Source organism: Eumetopias jubatus, unplaced genomic scaffold (assembly GCF_037043125.1).
Source record: "Eumetopias jubatus isolate StellerSeaLion01/CBP00866 unplaced genomic scaffold, mEumJub1_p1.0 scaffold_10, whole genome shotgun sequence".
NCBI lineage: Eukaryota > Metazoa > Chordata > Mammalia > Carnivora > Otariidae > Eumetopias > Eumetopias jubatus.
The window spans coordinates 71214077-71233433 of NW_028274816.1; the positions used below are offsets into that span (position 1 = coordinate 71214077).

A 19357-nucleotide genomic window follows, 5' to 3' on the forward strand; every position below is an offset into this window, starting at 1 on the left:
TGTGTTTCTGACACATGACTTATTTCAGACTTATTTGTTTATCATATAGAGGCAAAGAGCATAGAAGTTAAGACCAGACAGACCTGGATTCAGAGCATGGCTCTTCCTCTCGCTGTCTGTGTGGCCTTGGGCAAGCCACCCAGTATCTCCAAACCTCATCATATTGCCTCATCTAAAAAATAGAAGTAATAATAATCTATTCCTTACTGCTAGTAAGAGAAATAAATGAGATTATGCATGTAAAGCCCTAGCATAAGATACGGTATATGGCACAGAGTGAGGATTCAATAATATTAACTATGATTATTATTGCAGTCCAATAGTGGTGTGTGTGTGTGTGTGTGTGTGTGTGTGCAGATACAAGGCGTACTGTCTAGGGAGTGAGGCCAAAACATTAGTAAATAAATATAGCATCAAGTGAATTATACCCTACTTGCCATACAAACTAACAGGATAGAGAGGAATAGTTCAGTTTGATGAGCAAAATATGTAATGTTTTGGAGGTAGCATTTGCCCTTAGCGTCAAACAATGAGTAGCGTTTATATAGGCAGAGATGGGAGGAAGGGAGCTCCAGGTTGTGGGGACAGTCTGAACAAATCATGGATGCAGAAAAATTACAGGCTGTTCTTGGGGGCCCACATGGAGAATGGGAAACTGGGGCAGAGGTTGTGTGTTCACCTATGTTTGGGGTCATGGAGTGGGGAGAGAGGGTTGGAGAGCTCACCCATATTCCATCTTTCCCAACTTGGTGATGCTTTAGGGCAGGGACCCTGTGTTATTTGTTCTCTGCTATTCAGTGCCTGGCACACGGTAGCAGGCACTTATTAGGTAATGGTTGAATGAATGAATGAGAGATTTCTAGCCTGTGTTTTTATCATAGCTAGAAATGGGGAAGCAGAGGGACCAAGGGGCTTCAATGTTTTACTTTGAACATTGGGTCCCTGCTTCAAGTAAAGAGATTTTGCCAAAGATTATGGGACATAATTTGGACAGATGAGGTGTTTGTCAAGTCCAAGAGAGTCACAGTGGAAGGTGGTGGCAACAGGCTGTCCTGCACAGAGCATGTCAAACCAGACTGGGACACTGGGTCGGAGATGTAGACACTGGGTCGGAGATGCTAAAAACATATATACAGAACCCGACTCCTTGGACTCCACATGGCAAAAATCTATATAGAGGCCATGGTCATGGTCCCATTTATTAGGGACTTGATGGGGTAAGGAAGAGAAGTGTAAGTCAATGACTTCATGATGCAGGAAAGCCTAGTGTCTTAATTCAGTAAGAGCAATGGTTGGAGTATGTTGGGAGATGGAGGGGAAGTTCTCTAGGGAGTAAGAGAAGTAAAAGATGCTGGAGAGTAAAGGAAATATTTTAGATATCTGAATAGTGGGGTGCAATGTGGTTCTGAGTGACCCATTAATGAGAAAGTGTCCTTTGTCTAAGGATGAAGACATGAGTGAGAGAAGAGATGGGAGGTAGTCAGGTGTGGGGGGGGAGATGGGGTGGTCAGGTGTGGAGGGGAGATGGGGTGGTCTGGTGTGGAGGGGAGATGGGGTGGTCAGGTGTGGGGGGGAGATGGGGTGGTCAGGTGTGGAGGGGAGATGGGGTGGTCAGGTGTAGAGGGGAGACAGGGTGGTCAGGTGTGGAGGGGAGACGGGGTGGTCAGGTGTAGAGGGGAGACGGGGTGGTCTGGTGTGGAGGGGAGACGGGGTGGTCAGGTGTGGAAGGGAGACGGGGTGGTCAGGTGAGGAGGGGGAGACAGGGCAGTCAGCTATGGAGGGTGATGACTTGGCCTTCATACAGTTGGAGGCTAAGTTTTCCACTCACCATGAGTCTTGGGCATTTAGGGATGAAACAGGAGTTTTAGGAGGGATGGCCCTTGTGAACTAAGGAGATGCACAGAGCTCAGCAAAGAGATTTCTGAGGAGTAGCATCAAAGCTTAGACTGAACGTGAATGGCATTGCCGTGTCACGAGCAGCTTCAGCTATACCGCCGGCACAGCTTCTAGTCTGGAAGGAGGCACGGAGGAAGCAGGCTGTGCGCATGAGTCAGCCCCGCGCATGGAACTGGTGGGTGGGGGTCGGGGACCGAAGATGGATAGGGCCACCCTGGCTTCTTATGAGGAAGTCTAGCTGGGAAGGGGCTGAGAGCATCCTGGGTAAGGAATGATGGAAGCCCCAGAGAGACTGGAGAGGAGGTTTGGTGATATAGCGCAGAGGAATGAAAATAGAGCACATACAAATGTATGGAAGTGAGAGGGGAAATATGGCCTCAAGCAGCCCTGAGGCAAAATTGTAAAAGAGGCAAACCCTGCTTTATTGCTTCTCTACTTCCATACATTTGATGATCTCCTATCCCGCCAATCATCACAGATTCACTCCTTCCTTTAACAGACATCGATTGTGCACCTGCTTTGCAGCAAGTACCAAGCCAGGTCTGGCAGATACAGAGATGGACAGAAACAGACTCATCCCTGAACTCATGAAGCTGCTGACAAACGTGAGGTTGATTAGCTGAATGTACATTGTTTTGCTATATTCTCTTTATAAACAGGCACAAATAAGCATTGTAGGGGCTCTCCATTGTAAAATAAAGCTGAGGGGGGAGACAACTAACCTCTTCATTCTGTCAAAGACTCGATGATCACATAACAATTTTAGGGGGAGGGCATCTGGATTATTTTTTAAAAAATCATTCAATTCTTTCTGTGGAGACCAGAGCTGACCAGTGTAACCGGAAATTTTCATCAGAAGGTTTTAAAATTTCACTGGCTCCATGTATGATTCAAAGGACCAAATTCTGCTATAATTTCACTTGTTTTAGATCAGACATTGAATGAATTTGATATTCAATTAGCGGTGATATTAGGCATTTTAACACCTGCCAAGCACAAAGACTGTGTGTCATCTTTAACAGGCAGTTAAATATGTTCTAGGACTGTTGCAGGCCTTTTGGCTGGTAGTATTTACAGGTAGGGTCCCCCCTCCCCAATTGAAGCATAGTTGACATACGGTGTTATGTTAGTTTCAGGTGTATAACATAGCAAATGGACAATTATATATTATGCAATGTTCACCATGAAAAGTGTAGGTACCATCTGTCATCCTACCAAGTTACTATGATATGTAGCGTATACATTCCCTATGCCCTACTTTTCATTCCTGTGACTTATTTTGGATCTGGAAGATTATACCTCTGAATCCACTTCACATATTTTGCCCATTTCCCTACCCCCTCTCTTCTGGCGACCACCAGTCTGTTCTCTGCATTTATGAGTCTGTTTCTGTTTTTGTTTGTTTGTTTGGAAGTAAGTCAGACAGAGAAAGACGAATGCCGTATGACTTCACTTACTTGTGAAATCTAAAAACCAGAACAAATGAACCGGTACCATTTTAGACCCATGGTAGCATTTACCAAGTCTACAGCCTACAGGCCCATCCAGAATTCTGAGAATTAATACAAAATATAAACTCTGCATGAGAAAAAGTAATTTTAAAAAAGGTATCTGAAGGTAAAATATTTGTGAGGCCAGAAATAGAAAAAGTTGCTGGTAAGGCACATAGGACAACAGAAAGACAGGATTGGGGAGCCCTGGTGCCCTGGTGGGGTCTGGGAGCCTAGACTTGGCCGTTCAGTCCTGTGGCCAGGCTAACGAACAGCTTCTGATTATCGGATGTTGTCTGTAGTTTTCCTGCTTGGGGTACATATTCTGGGCTTGTCTCCATTGTCAGAGGTGCTTGTTGCTTAATATAAACCCTGTGGTGGCACCCCCCCACCCCTGCTTTTCTAGTTCAGGTTCCTATGAGTTCAGTTAATGTGAGTTAGCCTCTAATAAACTTGGAAAGGAGACGGAACCACTTTTCTGAATTGGCAAAGCTGAGGTCCCTCACCTTTAGTCATCTCACTAAGGTCTGTTAAGGGGCCAGCCTGATGGTGCCTTATCCTGGCAGCAAGTCTCCCGCTGTTACCCTTTGGTGGAGTGTCACACAGGGGTTCCCAGACCAACCAAGACTGATTAACTGAGGGCTGTATTTTCTTTAGCGCTAATAGTAACTCCATGGCCTCACTGTTCACCCATTAAGACTGTTGCCTTGTGGAAAGAACGCCTTGAAGCCGGACAGATCAGAGTTTTAGTAGTAATTCTGCCACTTACTGTTTGGGTGACCTTGCCTATGTCAATTAACTTCTCCAAGCTTGAATTTTTTCGTGTAAAATGTAAATTCCTACCACAGGGTTGTAAGGAAGTTGCAAGGGTGAACAGTGATGTATGGGAGACAGGTGACCCAGCCTCTGGATGAACTAGTGGAGGCTACTGTTTACGGAAATACTAGCTAAAGAGAGAGGGGGGGAACCCCAAATCTTTTCCTTAGAAAGTGAGGAAGGAGGGGACGAGCACTAGATAATGCCCCCCACGGGAGAAGCCCGGCTGGGCGGAAGACAGGTGTAAATGTGGAGGCTTGCCCGCGTCCTGCACCTACAATGGGCCACCAAGCCCTCTGCCGCGGAAGAGTTTCCATTCAGGTGCCGCAGGAGCGGCGGGGCTTTCACCGCGGCCTCTCCCTTGGGTTGCGCTTCACCCCGTCACCTCGGCGACGGAGCAGGTCTCCTCGGGAGCCGTGGTTACTAGGCGCGAGAGCGTCCATGGCAACCGCCCGCCGCAGGGTTTCCCTCTGTTCCTCCTGCTCCCGCCTCCCGCCTTTCCTCCCACGGGCCAATCGGCTCCCGGCGAGCCGGCGGAGGCTGCCGTTGAGTGGTCCGCGGGCGCTGACGTCACAGGTGGGGAAGGCGGGGTCAGGCCCAGACCGGTCAGGGTCCCAGCCGTCAAGGGCGGTAGGTGGGGGGGCTGCCACCCTTCCCGCTCACCGCCCCTTCCCCGCCCCTCGCCCGTAGCCGCTGCAGGTGAGTGGTCTGGTCGGCTCCTGCCTGCCGCTGGGACGACCCCTACCGCGTCCCCTTCCCCAGTAAGGCCCCAACGTCTGACCTCAGAATTCGGGGTGAAGTCGTGGAAACCCTGGAATTCCTCTCCCCAATCTGCCCTTCCCTGCTCCCACCCTTCAGAATAGAAACCCTACAGACCCACTGGTACCCGCTACCCGACCCCCCACCCCATGCCTTTGTAACTGACATTTCTGATGCTTTTCAAGGATTGAGAGGTTATTTCCAAATGCGGAATCAGCAAAGGGGAGTCCGACCCCCCGACCCTGTGCTCCCTGGTGTAATTTCTTATACCAGTTAGCAGTGCTGTGCTCTTCCCCGGTAGCGCTGTGTCCGGCTTCGTCCGCCGGGTTTTCAAGTGCCGTCAAGGGGAGGGCAGTCCAACCACCTGGCTGCTCAGAGAGTTTCCGAGACTCTGAGCAGGGCCGGTGTTCTCTCAAGGCCTGTGGCCATTTCTGTTCCGCTCTGACTCTGAAGCTCTTAACTTGTGTTTTGACCTTTTAGACCAAGCCCCTTTATGTTTTCTCCCTGGTTGCTTATGATGGTGTAGATAAATATTTTAGGAATGGGTAATATTAGTTGTTTGGCCACCGTGAAAAAAGCAAGCAAATTGTTTCACTAATGGGCAAAGTGTTTCGAGGTTTCTGATAAAATATTCTACTCTTTTCTTTTTGAAGTGAAATATTTTACTCAATAAGTAGAGGGTTCAAGCATCCATGCACTCATGCCTCCCTTCAAACAAACAAGCTTGGATGAGACCTCCCTCCTATGTACCCCTTGGGAATCCCATTCCCCTTCTGGTTTCCCAGCTGTACCTATCTACCAGAATTTAGTGTTTACTTACATTCCGTATATTTGTGTACCTTTTCTACTTGTGTATTTGTCGAAAAACGAACATATAGTGTTATTTTTAAAGTTTATATAATGTTATCGTGCTCTAGGTCACTCATTTTAACTGCTGTGTGATAATGCTTGTATGAACTTACCACAAATGATGTATGCCTACTCTTGTTGATAGACTTTTAGACTGTTTCCTTTTAAAAATTGCTAGAAACATTCTTGTACATTCTTGGGTACATACTTGACTTTCTCTAGGTCTATCAAAAAGTTGAATTGCTGAGTCATGGGGAATGTGCTTTTTCAACTTTGCTAGATACTGCCACATAGCTCTCCAAGGTATATTAATTTATATTTCCACTCTCAGAGAAGAGAGTTCCGTATTGAACATTTTTTTAAAGAAAGAGATTAACTTTTCCTGCATTCGCATTTAATATATGCATAAAGAGAAATTGCTTGTGTTGAAATCTGATATAATTTTTAAAAAATCTGCTGCCCATTAATGTAGTGGGAGCAGGGTTTTATTTTTGCCCCAGTTTGAAACTGTGAGTAGTTAGATGGATATGACTAAAGGAGCTAAGGGGCATTGTATGTGATCATTTCAAGCCTGTCCTTGGCACCGTGTGAAGCAAGTCATGGAAATCTGTACTTGTCATGTCTTCTGCAGAAAATGATCCACAGGTTTTTATACCTTAAAATATTTATGATTTTAGAGCCTTGCCTAAATATGCTAATAAAATATGTTTATCCAACTTGAGGTCATCTTTGGGATTGTAAGTGGAGCTTCCCAGTACCTACAGTCTTTGTGTTATTGATTATATTTTTAGCATGTTAATATTTATAGAAGACAATTATAGCATTTTCTTCCCAGTAGGTAAATAACTATTGACTTCACATTAAATAAATACAGTCAAACACTGTATTTGACTTCAATTCTTAAAATGTTTTTTGGTCATGCCTAAAAGTATAATAAAAAAACGATTGCATAATTTAGGGTATGAATTTTTCCACAGCTATTTTCAGTCATTTTTCCAAAGAATTTGTTGCAAACAGGAGACATTTATAGCATCAGTTAATGATCTTAGTATGTGCTGCACGAGCCCTGTTAAGATGTGACTGAGTTAGAATTTAGAGAATGATTTAAATGTTGTAAAAGGCACTTCATCAAATAAACCATAGGCTTTAAAAAAAAACTCCTCCTTAAAATTTGAACAAACCCATTTAGGCATGAAGTTTTCTTTGAGGAAAGATTTTAAACTATAGATTCAATTCTTTTAACTACCATAGGGCTATTCATATGATCAATTTCTTCTTTAGTCAGTTTTGGGTATTTGTGTTTTTAAAGTATTTTGTACATTTCACCTCTGTTGTCAAATTTCTTGGCATAAAGTTGTTAGTAACATTGCTTTATTAACTGTCTAATGTTTGCGGGGTCTGTGTCAATATCTCTTTTTCATTACAGATATTAGTAATTTGTCTCCTCTCTTTTTATCTTGATCAGTTTGGTGAGAGATCTACCAATTTTATTGTTAGAGTTTCACTGCCTTTTTCCCCCCCGTTTGTCCATTTTCTATTTCATTGACTTTTCTCTTTTTATTATTTCTTTCCTTCTACTTTGGCCTTACTTTGCTTCCCTTACTTTATTAAGAATGAAGTGGAGATCATTGATTTTATTTTATCTTTAATTTTTTAAAAGATTTTATTTATTTATTTGAGAGAGAGCAGAGAGAGAGCACGAGTGGGGGTGGTGGGGCAGAGGGAGAGGGAGAAGCAGACTCCCCCCAGAGCAGGGAGCCCAATGTGGGGCTCAATCCCAGGACCCCGGGATCATGACCTGAGCTGAAGGCAGACGCTTCACAGACTGAGCCACCCAGGTGCCCTGAGATAATTGATTTTAGCTAATTTTTATTTTCTGTATAAGCATTGAAAGCTATATACTTCTGCCTAAACACTATTTTAGCTGCATCTCACAATTTTGATATGCTCTGTTTTTATTCTCCTTCAGTTCCAAATATTTTCTAATTTCCCATGTGACTTCTTCATTGACCTAGAGGATATTTAGAAGTGTGTTGTTTAGGGGTGCCTGGGTGGCTCAGTCAGTTGAGCATTCTACTCTTGATGTCCACTCAGGTCTTGATCTCAGGGTCATGAGTTAAAGCCTCTCATTGGACTCCATGCTGGGCGTGGAGCCTGCTTAGAAAAAAAAAAGTGTGTTGTTTAATTTCCTACTATTTGAGAATTTCCCAAATATCTTTCTATTATTGATTTCTAATTTAGTTCAATGTGGTCAGGGAACATATTCTGTATCATTTAAGTATTTTATGTTTATTGAGAACTTGTTTAAGGGTCAGTATATGGTCTACCTTGGTGAATATTCTCTGTGTAGTTGGAAATTGTATGTAATTGCTGTTTAAAAATATTTTTCTTTCAGTTTTATTGAGATAAATTGACACATAACACTGTGTAAGTTTAAGGTATACAGCATAATGTCTTTACATATATTGTGAAATGGGTACCGCAATAAGTTTAGTTAACATCTGTCATCTCATATAGATACAAAAGAATCTGCTATTTTGAGTGGTGTGTTCTATAGATGTAAATTAGGTCCTATATTGTTCAAATAGCCTATTTATTAACCAATTTTCTATTTGTTCTAACAATTACTGACAGGGGAATGTTGAAATATCTGCTATAGCTGTGGATCTATTTCTCATTTTAGTTCTGCCAGTTTTTGCTTTATGTGTTTAAAATTCTACTGGTGGTTACATAGACCTTGAAGATTATTATGTCTCCTTGATTAATCCTTTTATCCTTATTTCTCTCTTTATTTGTGATAGTATTTATTGTCCTGAAGTCTGCTTGGTTTGTTATTAATATAGCCACTTCAATATTCTTTTGATTTGTATTTACATGGTGTACCATTTTCCATACTTTTATTTTTAACTTATCTATGTTTTATATTTAAAATGGGTTTTTTTGAGACAGCATGTAGTTCAATATTGCTTTATAAAAACCAGCTTAAGAACCTGTGCTTTCTAATTTGACTGTTTAAACCATTTATTATAAATATAATTAACAATGTGTTTGGTTTGTGTCTACCATCTTGCTACTTGCTTCCTCTGTCTTACTTTTGTCTCTTTTCTCTTGGATTAAATATGTGTCTTTGTCAGTCTTCTATTCCCCCTTAGCTGATTAGCTTTAATTCTGTTTTATTTCTTTTTTAGAAGATGTTCCGGGTCAGTGGTTCAAAATAATTTTGGTCTCAGGACCCCTTTGTACTCAAACAACCTCATGTTGAGGATCTCAAAGAGCTTTAGTTTATGTGGATTGCATCCATTAATATTTATTATATTAGAAATTAAAATTGAACAGTTAAAAATATCAATTCTTTTAAAAATAAGCATTACAATCCATTATATAGTAACATAAATAAAATGTTTTATTAAAAAGCTATGTTCTTAAAACAAAAAATATCTAGTGAGAAGAGTAGCTTCATTTTACATATGTGGTAAAGTTCTTTGATTTCTGTCTTAGCAGCTGGGTTCTCCTATCTGCTGTATTTAGTCTATTGTGATATCACATATCATGTCACCTCTGGAAAACTCCATTGTAAATCTGTGAGAGAATTAGAGTGAAAAAGGAAAATAGCACCTGAGCATTTACTGTGAAAATAATTTTGACCTTGTCACCCCTGAGAAAGTTTAGTACAAGTCTGTGGGTTCTGGGTCATATCTTGAGAACTGATGCTCTGAAGTTTACAATATGCATTTTTAAACTTGTTGCAGTATATGTTTAAACAGTATTATTCCATTTTAGTTATGACCCTTAGAATAATACATTTCCGTTTCAGCTCTCCAACATTTGTGCTATTATGACCACATAATTTACTTCTATTTTTACTATAAACTCCACAATAATTTTTTATTATTTCACTTTACACAACCGTCTTTTAAAGAAATCTAAAAATTAGAAAAGAGTATTTTTTATATTAGCACACATACCCTTTCTGGCACTTTATTTCTTTGTGTAGGTCCAAGTCTCCATCTGGTACAATTTCTTTTTGCCTGAAGAATTTCTTTTAACAATTCTTTTAGCGCAGTTCTGCTGCTGCTGAATAATCTTGGTTTTTATTTTTATGAAAAAATTTTATTCCACCTTCGTCTTTGAAGGATACTTTCACTGGATATACAATTCTGGGCTTACATTTTTCCCCCCAGCCATTTAAAGATGTTGTTTGATTGTCTTCTGGCATGCATAGATTTTTGACAAGAATTCTGCACTAATTCTTACCATTGTTCCTTTCTATGTAATATGTCTTTTTTCTCTTTATTGCTGATTTTCAGCAATTTGATTATGATGATCCTTGAGGTGATATTGGTGGTAGTGTGTGGGTATGGGTGTGTGCTTATCCTCTTGGAGTGTTTGGAGCTTCTTAGACCCAAGGATTTATAGTTTTCATCAAATTTGGAAAATATGCAGACATTATTCAAATATTTTATCTCCCTCTCCTTTCTATATGACACTCCAAATATGTGATGTTTGTTACTTGATATTGTGCCTATATTACTGAGGATTTTCTCCTTTTTTTTTTTTTTTTCAGTTAGAGAAAGTCTGTGCTTTGGTTTGTTTAGATTTTCACTCACTAATCGTTATTTCTCCAGTGTCTACTCTGCTGTTAATCCCATCTAGTGAAATTGTTCAAGTATATACTGTATAAGTATATGTTGTATGTTTTATTCCTATTTGGTTCTTTTTTAAAGATTCTGTTCTTGTTTTATGTTCATTATGTTCTTGTTTTCCTTTAAATACTTGTATATCGTTTGTTTGTTCTATCAAATCTTTCCTGTTGACTGATTTTTTTCCTAATTGTGTGTCACATTTTTTTCTGCCGCTTGGCATGTCTGGTAATTTTCACTGGATGCTGGATATTGTGATAGTACATATTTGAATGTCTTGATGTTGTCAGGCAATTAAATTACTTGTGGATTAATTGTATCTCTTTGTGCCTCTTTTTAAGCTTTGCTGGAATGAATCTTTAGTACTTTCACTCCAGAGATAGGTCAGCCTCATCTCTAATGTGTGACTTCTCTGGGGTCTCCACAGAATGCTCTAGGGGATCACCAACAACTCTCCACTCTGGGCTGAGTTCAAAATGTCTCCCCATCTTCTGTGAGCTCTAGAAATTGTTCAGCTGACAACCCTGCCATCATTCTTTGCCAAAGTTCATGCAGTGTCCCTTGATGTATGTGCATCCTGTTGCTTAGCAAAGACACAAGTGGACCCCTATATAGACTTCGGGAGCTCTTTTTCTACATAGCTTGCATTATTCTGGAATCCTACCTCACAACTTCCAGCTGTCTCAGCTTCCCAAAATTCTAATCTCCTCCTCAACTCACAAAGTTGCCAGGATCTGTTCAGTTTTCATCTGTTTTTCCCGTAATCTGGAAATTGCCTCCAGGCAGAATGCCAGGACAATCAGGGGGCTTGCCTTACTTGTTTCTCTTTTCTCAGAGATCAGAGTCTTGTGCTCCCTATTGTCCAAAACAGGTGTTTCATATATTTTGTCTAGTGGTGTTGTTTTTGTTTTTGTTTTTTTAAAGATTTTATTTATATATTTGACAGAGAGAGAGAGACAGCCAGAGAGGGAACACAAGCAGGCGGAGTGGGAGAGGGAGAAGCAGTCCTCCCACAGAGCAGGGAGCCTGATGCGGGGCTCGATCCCAGGGCCCTGGGATCATGGTCTGAGCCGAAGGCAGACGCTTAACGACGGAGCCACCCAGGCGCCCCTTGTCTAGTGTTTTAGATGTAAGAATCTAAGTCTAGTTTTTATTACTCTATCAGGGTTGGAATCAGAAGTCTATTTTGAAATTTTAAGTGTTTCTTAGGCCATGACACTCTCAGTTTCCTTGACCAATAATGACCCAGAATATAAGATGTTGCCATGCTACTGTCTTTTAATGAGTTTTCCTGAATGACTTATAAGATGGCTGGCTGGAGCTAGAACTTCCATTGTGTAATTGCATAGAATAGTGTGTCTTGTGTAGAATATTGTGTTTCCATGTGAAACTTACTGCCACACATGAGGACCTCTACATCTGTCAACTTTAAACAATGGAGCTTTATGCTTCAGATTCCAGATTTTAAATTATATCCCATCCCTCATTAAAAAACATATCATTGGAAAGTTTTGTAAACTATATTGAATTTCTCAATCCGTATGTCTCCTCTGGCTTATGAACCTCTGCATTTCACAAATCACCACTCATAGTAGATGACTCATGGTTTGAAAAACATGGGTTTAGATGCCTCAAGACTTCAACATAATAGGTGTTGGGTAAACATATGTGGTAATTCTACACTTGGAATTCCTTGGTTGAAGGACCAAGTAAGTCGCTAGCTTTTATTGTCAAGAATTAAGAAAATCCAAGTAAGAGTGGCCCAAAGCCCACTTGAGGTTTCTTGCTGAAAGAAAACTGACAAGATTATTTCTAGATTTGACCAGAGAAGACGTTAGAACTGAGAGTAGCCATGAGGACCCTAAGGCCTCAAGTTGCTTTGAATTTTCTTTTTTGAAAAACATTGTTTAACTTCCAAACTGAGGGGAAGAACTGCAAGTGATTATTAAGGTTTCTTTTTCACCACCATACTCATAAGCTTGGCCAGTACAAGGTATCTGGGCACTGAGGGAGGGAAGAATTAGGAAAAGGTCAGGGAGCTAGGGTTGTGTGGGCCACCACCATGGCATGGGCAGCTGTTTCATCACATGTGGAATGAGTGTGTTTCAATTTGACCACAATTCTACAAATAGATTATTTTGTGGTTTGGGGACCAAAGGCCTCAAGACATAGCTATTTAAATAATCATCGAATGGTTTCCTTTTTCCTGAGATGGTTATAGAATTGGATCTGATTTATTTTTCCTTTTCAGTAAATGGGTCCATAGCCATTAACCCCCAAACAGAATGATGTTTACATGCTGAAAAGTATGTCACTGGTTGTGGCATCTTGACTTTCTGGGCTAATAATAACCAAAAATTCTAGACAATAGAATACTTTTCAACCGGTAAAAAGAATGAAGTGAATCTATATGTTCTAACAGGGGGAGAGTCAGAAATAGTTTTAAAAATGTGTGTTCTAAATAATACATATAATGATTAAGATAATTCAATATTTGTATTTAAAAAGCTCTGTTCATATGTATAAATTGTATATAAGTATTTTTAAGGTAGCTTTAAAAATGATACATTTGTTGGTATATAATAGGAAAATCTGGAAAGAAACAACTATTAATGAACTATTCAATGTTCAAAGTGTTCCCTTTTGGGGGAGGGATGGATATTTATCTTTTATTTTATATACTCTTTTGAATAGTAGTTTAAAAAGCTCACATTTATTGAACATTTATTTTGAGCCCAGAACTGTGATAAGCATTCCAAATGCTTAGCATTGTCTTGCTTATCTTCATAACGCTCTAGAGTGTCTATATTGGAGGTACCTAGAGGTGGCAAGTTGCCAAGAGAAGGGAGCCAGGTATGTGCCTTGAGCTATGTTTGCATACCAAGCACACTGTTGTTATCCAGGTTTTGTGCTCATTTAGGATGACTTGGTAGGGGAAATGCTGCCAAGTAACATCTTGCTGTTAATACCTCTCATAATAATCCAGAGAAGTAAGTACTATTATTATTCCCAATTTGGAGATGAGGAAATTGAGGCACGGATAGCTTAAGTAATTTGCCCAGTGCCTCACAGCTAGTAAATAGCAGAGTGAAGATTTGAGTCCCTGTTGAAATGCATACTTTAGGCTCTTAATTTGGATTTGTTACAAGATAATAATAACTTAAATTTAAATCATAATTTAAAAAAATTTCAGAAATTCAAGGGGCCAATCCAAAAAAAGAGTAGTTTTTAGTATATTCTAGAAACAGAGATGGGAAAAAAATATTTTTGGAACATATTATCACTGGTAAGGGTGGATGTCAAATTAGAACAAATACCTGATATGTTAGGGAGTACTGCTACTAAAAGTCAAATGTGGCTTTTATTTGTAAATTTTCACCAAAGATTAATTTATGTGACTGTCTGTTTTTACATCCTCCCCCCCTTTTAAACAGGAGAGATTTACAAATAGTGTTTGAGCATCATGGAGCCTTTAGGTTCTACGTTAACGGCAACTTATGCCCACCCTAGACCAACACCAACCAACTTTCTACCAGCCATCAGTACTATGGCATCAAGCTATAGGGACCGCTTCCCCCACTACAATTTAACCCATACCTTGAGCCTTCCTTGGAGACCAAGTACATACTACAAAGTAGCCTCCAACTTGCCGACCTTGGGTCCGTACTGCACCAGATCTCAGAAGGTGTGCGAGAGTACCATGCTTCCCTTTGTTTCCAATAGAACCACTCTCTTCACAAGGTATACTCCTGATGATTGGTACAGGTCCAATTTAACCAACTATCGAGAATCCAACACTTCCCGACATAATTCAGAGAGACTAAGGGTAGATACATCTCGCCTGATTCAAGACAAATATCAGCAAACAAGAAAAACTCAAGCAGACTCCACCCAAAATTTGGGAGAACGAGTCAATGACATAGGATTTTGGAAATCTGAAATCACTCATGAGTTGGATGCAGTGATTGGAGAGACAAATGAACACACTGATGTTAAGAAAAAATTGGAGAGGGCTTTGATGGAGACAGAAGCCCCTCTTCAGGTAAATATAAGCCCTTATAATAAAAGACACTACATATATGTATGTTTATAATCCACTAGTTGAATTACTGTGGTCATTCTCTGTCAAATTACGCTTCACTTCACCTATAGAGGCCAACCTCCTATCAATCCGTCTATATCTACTTTTAGTAGTTGCTAAAACCATGACCAGTTTTACACATCCTACAGAACAACCTTTTAAGTAGAATGAATTCTGAATGCAAAGCAAAGGAGGTTAAGTAGAGAGACACCCTTAGGGTCCACGGTGTTTTATGGTAAGAATGCCATCTTCCCATTTATTAAAAAGGCTGCCTGGGCGTTGCTGTCCTTGGATTATTGTATATAATATTTGAAGGGAAAAAGTCCTATTCTTTTAATCTGTGTCATGAAATGCCTCCTGTGCATATGTTATGATTCCTTTTTAGGGCACAGTGAAATGATCAATGAGACCATCTTAGGAGATGGGGTGAGTTTGATTGAATAGAGAAATGGGCCTGAGGTTAAGCCAGTTGTTATGGTCATGGAGGCAGCATTTTAGTTTGTTGCTGGCCTCTGGCTACTGCTCACCCCACCCCCCCAACCCCGCCAAGTGTGTGATTGAGGGAGGGGGCTCCAACCCCATTCTACCCACCACCATTGAAAGAAGACATTCCGTAATTTGAAGATGCACAAATTACGGAAATCAGAAGGTGTATATATATTGATGAAGCAAACACCATTTTTTTCTTCATGTTTGTATGACTTACTTCCCATGTGATAAACATTTGCAGTAGGTCTTTATTATGACATCTATAGCAGAAGAGTTTAGAAAATTAAGGAGCTAGAAGTCTAGTGGGTTGAAGAGTTTGTTGGAGACCCCTGAACGTTGTTATTTCTTATTGCACACTCCCACCCTGTCCCCTCACCAAACACAAGCACACAAAAATACACACAACCTCCAGAAATCCTAAGAAAGGATTTCTCAAATGATGTCCTTTAAATTAACTTATCATTAGATGTTTTTTAGGATCGGAAGCCCTTCCATACTTTCTTTGTGCTCTGGCTCATTTTGAGGTTTCCTGGTCTATTCTGCACCCCACCTTACCCGCTCCACTTTAGAGTATCCTTAAAATGATAGCCACTTGCCCTCTGAATTTGCAGAGGACATGCAGTTTCTTCCTTTCAGTGAGATGGGTCTAATTTGTATTTTTTTCTGCAATTCTTGTCCAGATGTTCCTCTGTGTTCGAACATTTACTATCAGCACAGTGTAGGAAGGTCCTGATTAAAATTAGAATTAGTCACATAAACAGAAACATCTCAAAAGGGAAAATCCAGATGATCAACTAATATAAGAAAAAAAGTTAAAATTCCCTAATAAAAATGCAAATTAAATCAATGAAGTATCCATCTTTGGCCTATCATATTTGCAACAGTGGAAACTGATGACATCTAGAATTGGCCAAAGTGAAGAAGATGGATACCTTTCTATGTTGCAGGTAAGATGAATAGAATCCTACTAGACTTGGGTTAGTAGAAACTTACAAAAAGCAGATTAGTAATATACATGAAAATAATCAGAGTTCCCCTCAACCCATTAATTCATTTTCCCCTCAACCCATTAATTCATTTTCTAGTAAATGAATTTTACTAGAAATTTTACTAAAAAAATATACATTCATTCAAAGATTTTGTTCAACAATATGATGTCCACATTACACTGCACGTACTATTATATTTTATGCTGAAAACATTCACATTATACAGTCATTCCATGTCATGAAATAATCTTTGAAAAAAGTGTTTTAACATTTGCATAATGTTCTTTCATACATAATTTATTGTTAGCAATCCAAGCTGTTTTCCACCCGAGTCATTAGCATACTTTGTCTCAAAGAATATTTTATGAGCGGGGCTTACCATTTAATGTCAATCCTAAAAAGCATCATGTAAAATTGTAAGGACATTATAACCTCTGTTTTGTTATAAACAACAAAACTGTGATAGGAATATGGCCAAATCATTTTCTACTTTTCTATGTTTTTTCTCTTTAATGGATAAGGCACATTATTTTTGTAATTAGGAAAACAATAAATGGTACTTAAAATAATCACTTGGATTTTTGGCTACACAAATATTTTGGATTCTTTAAGGATAATAATTTGCTTCTTCCTCACTCATCTCAGTAGAAAATATTTGGAAATAATGTTTCAGGATATTATTTCTGTAGCAGAAATTAATGCTGAGTAATTTTCTCTGATGTTAATTTGTAGGAATCAAGTAGATGCCATATGCTTGATTTTGTCACCTTTCCAAATTAGAATTTTTTTCCAAATCGCTTTGAAGAGTGAGATCTACCTTTTAACTAGCAATAAGGATTTACTTAGTTGTTATGGTGGGTCTCATGCTAGATTTCCCGCAAAATGGCTTGAAAAGTTGGTAAGTTGGTATTGGGAGTATCTATTGACTTGTTTTAGAACCAAATCCTTAGAGCTGCTCATAGCTGATTTTAGTTACTTTGTATTAGTGCTTCCCATTGTTTGTGTATCTGTAGGTAGCCAGAGAATGTCTGTTTCATCGAGAGAAGAGAATGGGGATTGATCTAGTTCACGATGAAGTGGAAGCCGAACTGTTGACGGTAAGTATGGTCAATAGCAAGAAATGTAGTTGCAAACATGTGCTTAATGTGTAGAAACAAACAAAAATTATGTTATATGAAGCCATTTATAAATAAGTTATAGTATCAAATGTTATAGCATTTAGAAAAGATTTTTTTTTGGTTATAAAAGTAATGCATGTTTATTGAGGGAATTCAAAAGACACAGACTAGGATAAAGAAAGATAAAAATCATCTGAAGCTCAGTTGGACAGAAATCATGTTAATTTTGGAGAATTTCAGTTTATTCAGAGAATTTCAGAGAATTTCTTTTTATTGATCATACTTACACACCATCCAACTTAAAGACACACAAACATGTCTTCAAGATTAGAATTATACTGTATACATAATTTGAATAGTGCTTTTTTTGATGGATAAATGCTCAGTGATGTTTATTCTTAAATATGGTTGTAGGGAAGGCAGCACCATTCTTTTTAAAGACTTAATCTTTTTTAGAGCAGTTTTAGGTTCACAGCAAAACTGAGGGTAAGGCATAGAGATTTCCCATATAGCCCCTGCGAGGGTACCGCTTCCCCCATTACCAACAGCCCCCACCAGAGTGGTACATTTGTCACCATTGATGAACCTACATTGATACATCATTGTCATCCAAAGTCTGGAATACGGAATACCCTCAGGGTTCACTCTTGGTGGTGCGGATTTTATGGGTTTGGACAAAGGTATAATGACATATCCATCATTGTAGTATACAGAGTATTTTCACTTCCGTAAGAATCCTGTGTGTGCTGCCTATTCATCCTTCCCCTCTGAAAGTGCTTTATTCATTTAAGAATTGTGTTGGGGTAATCTTCCTATAGTATTAGATACACTTCTATGTGTGTATGTATGATATGCATGATTTTAATGGTTACACTGTGTTCCACAATGTGAAGGCGCTACCATTTAAAAAAAAAATCAGTTCTTTCTTTTTGTTTCTTTTTGAATAGTTAAGTTGTTTCCCTATCTCAGTCCCCCTTTGGTTTTCTTGCTATTATAATAACACAGCTGTGTACAAAAATATTATTATTGACAACTGTATGTGTTTCTGATTATTTCCTTAGAATACTTACCAAGAAATGTAATGGATGGGTCAAAAGGCAGACGCTTTTGGGAAGTTTTGCTATATAGCCAAATTGTCATCCAGAAGCTGATAGCCATATGTGCACTACTATGCTGATTCTCCTGCTAGGCTCCCTTCCATGTCCACCAATTAAATGTGACTTAGGTCTAAGTTCTGTGGCCTTCACTTGCCAGACTTACTCCCACAAGATCTGTGCCATTCCTTAGGATATCATCCACTACATGCTTTGGCCCTTCCTAATCTCTTTTTCAGGCCAGACACTCTATTGTGCATTAGTTCTGTGTCCCTAAGTCCCTGTCAAATGAACTTATGTTGGTAAGCCTGCTACCCTCCCCGCTTTTTTGGTTCATATTCACGAAGCCTGAAAGTGTACTTTCCTTCTACCCCGATGCTTTCCACCTTCCCCTTCCTACTGATGGTACCAAGGTTCTCCTGTTTGTCACTTGTGGCATGGCTTGCTGACTATCTTCACCCTTTGTAATCAGTTTCCGGCTTCTGTAAAATTGTTCCTCTCCTTTCCATTCTGTTCTCTCTTACCATTGTTCAAAACCATCCTTTCCTCCTTCAGAGCTGGTTAATGCGAAATCCCCCAATATCTTCCCTTTACTTGGATCTGTACTACCATTATCACCAGTGGTTCGAGCCGCTAAAAACTCTTCCTTGACTTCCTAATTTCTATGACGTTCCATTGTCTGGCTCTCACTCCTTCTCAGTCCCATTTCCTACTCTGACTTGCTGAATTTCTGCAGCAGGAAATCAATTCACTATCCTTGAACCAGCATGGCTGGGTCCCTCCTGTTTGCCTTTCTCTGATTGGTCCTTGGTAAAAAAAAAAAAAAAAAAAAAAATCCTTGGTAAGAAAGTAAATGTGATGAGCTAGCAACTTGGTCATCAGTAATATTATCCTCATAAATCATCAGGGTCCCTTTTAACATTGCATTAAATTATTTTTAGTGACCTATTGCATTATGGATGATAAGCAGAAGTTTTTTTTTTTTTAATTTGCTCTTTGCTTTCCTCTACTGTGTGATCCTCCGAAAGAAATATGCGTGGAAATAACAAATTCAGGAAAGTTTTGGCCACTACAAAGAGGCTATGCAACCTATTTTATAAAAGCCACAGTACCTATTGCTGCCACATGAGTGATTA

At 39.5% G+C, this 19357-nt stretch overlaps 1 protein-coding gene across 1 annotated transcript in view; it reads left to right on the forward strand.

Moving 5' to 3' along the window:
• The first annotated feature begins 13907 nt into the window (after window positions 1–13907).
• TEKT3 (tektin 3) overlaps window positions 13908–19357 on the forward strand; it is a 35967-nt gene continuing 30517 nt past the window's right edge. Inside the window, exons 1-2 of the mRNA XM_028089069.2 lie at window positions 13908–14492; window positions 17023–17106. Coding sequence (XP_027944870.1) covers window positions 13914–14492; window positions 17023–17106 — 663 coding nt within the window. The 5' untranslated portion in view covers window positions 13908–13913. The remainder of the gene's footprint in view (window positions 14493–17022; window positions 17107–19357) is intronic.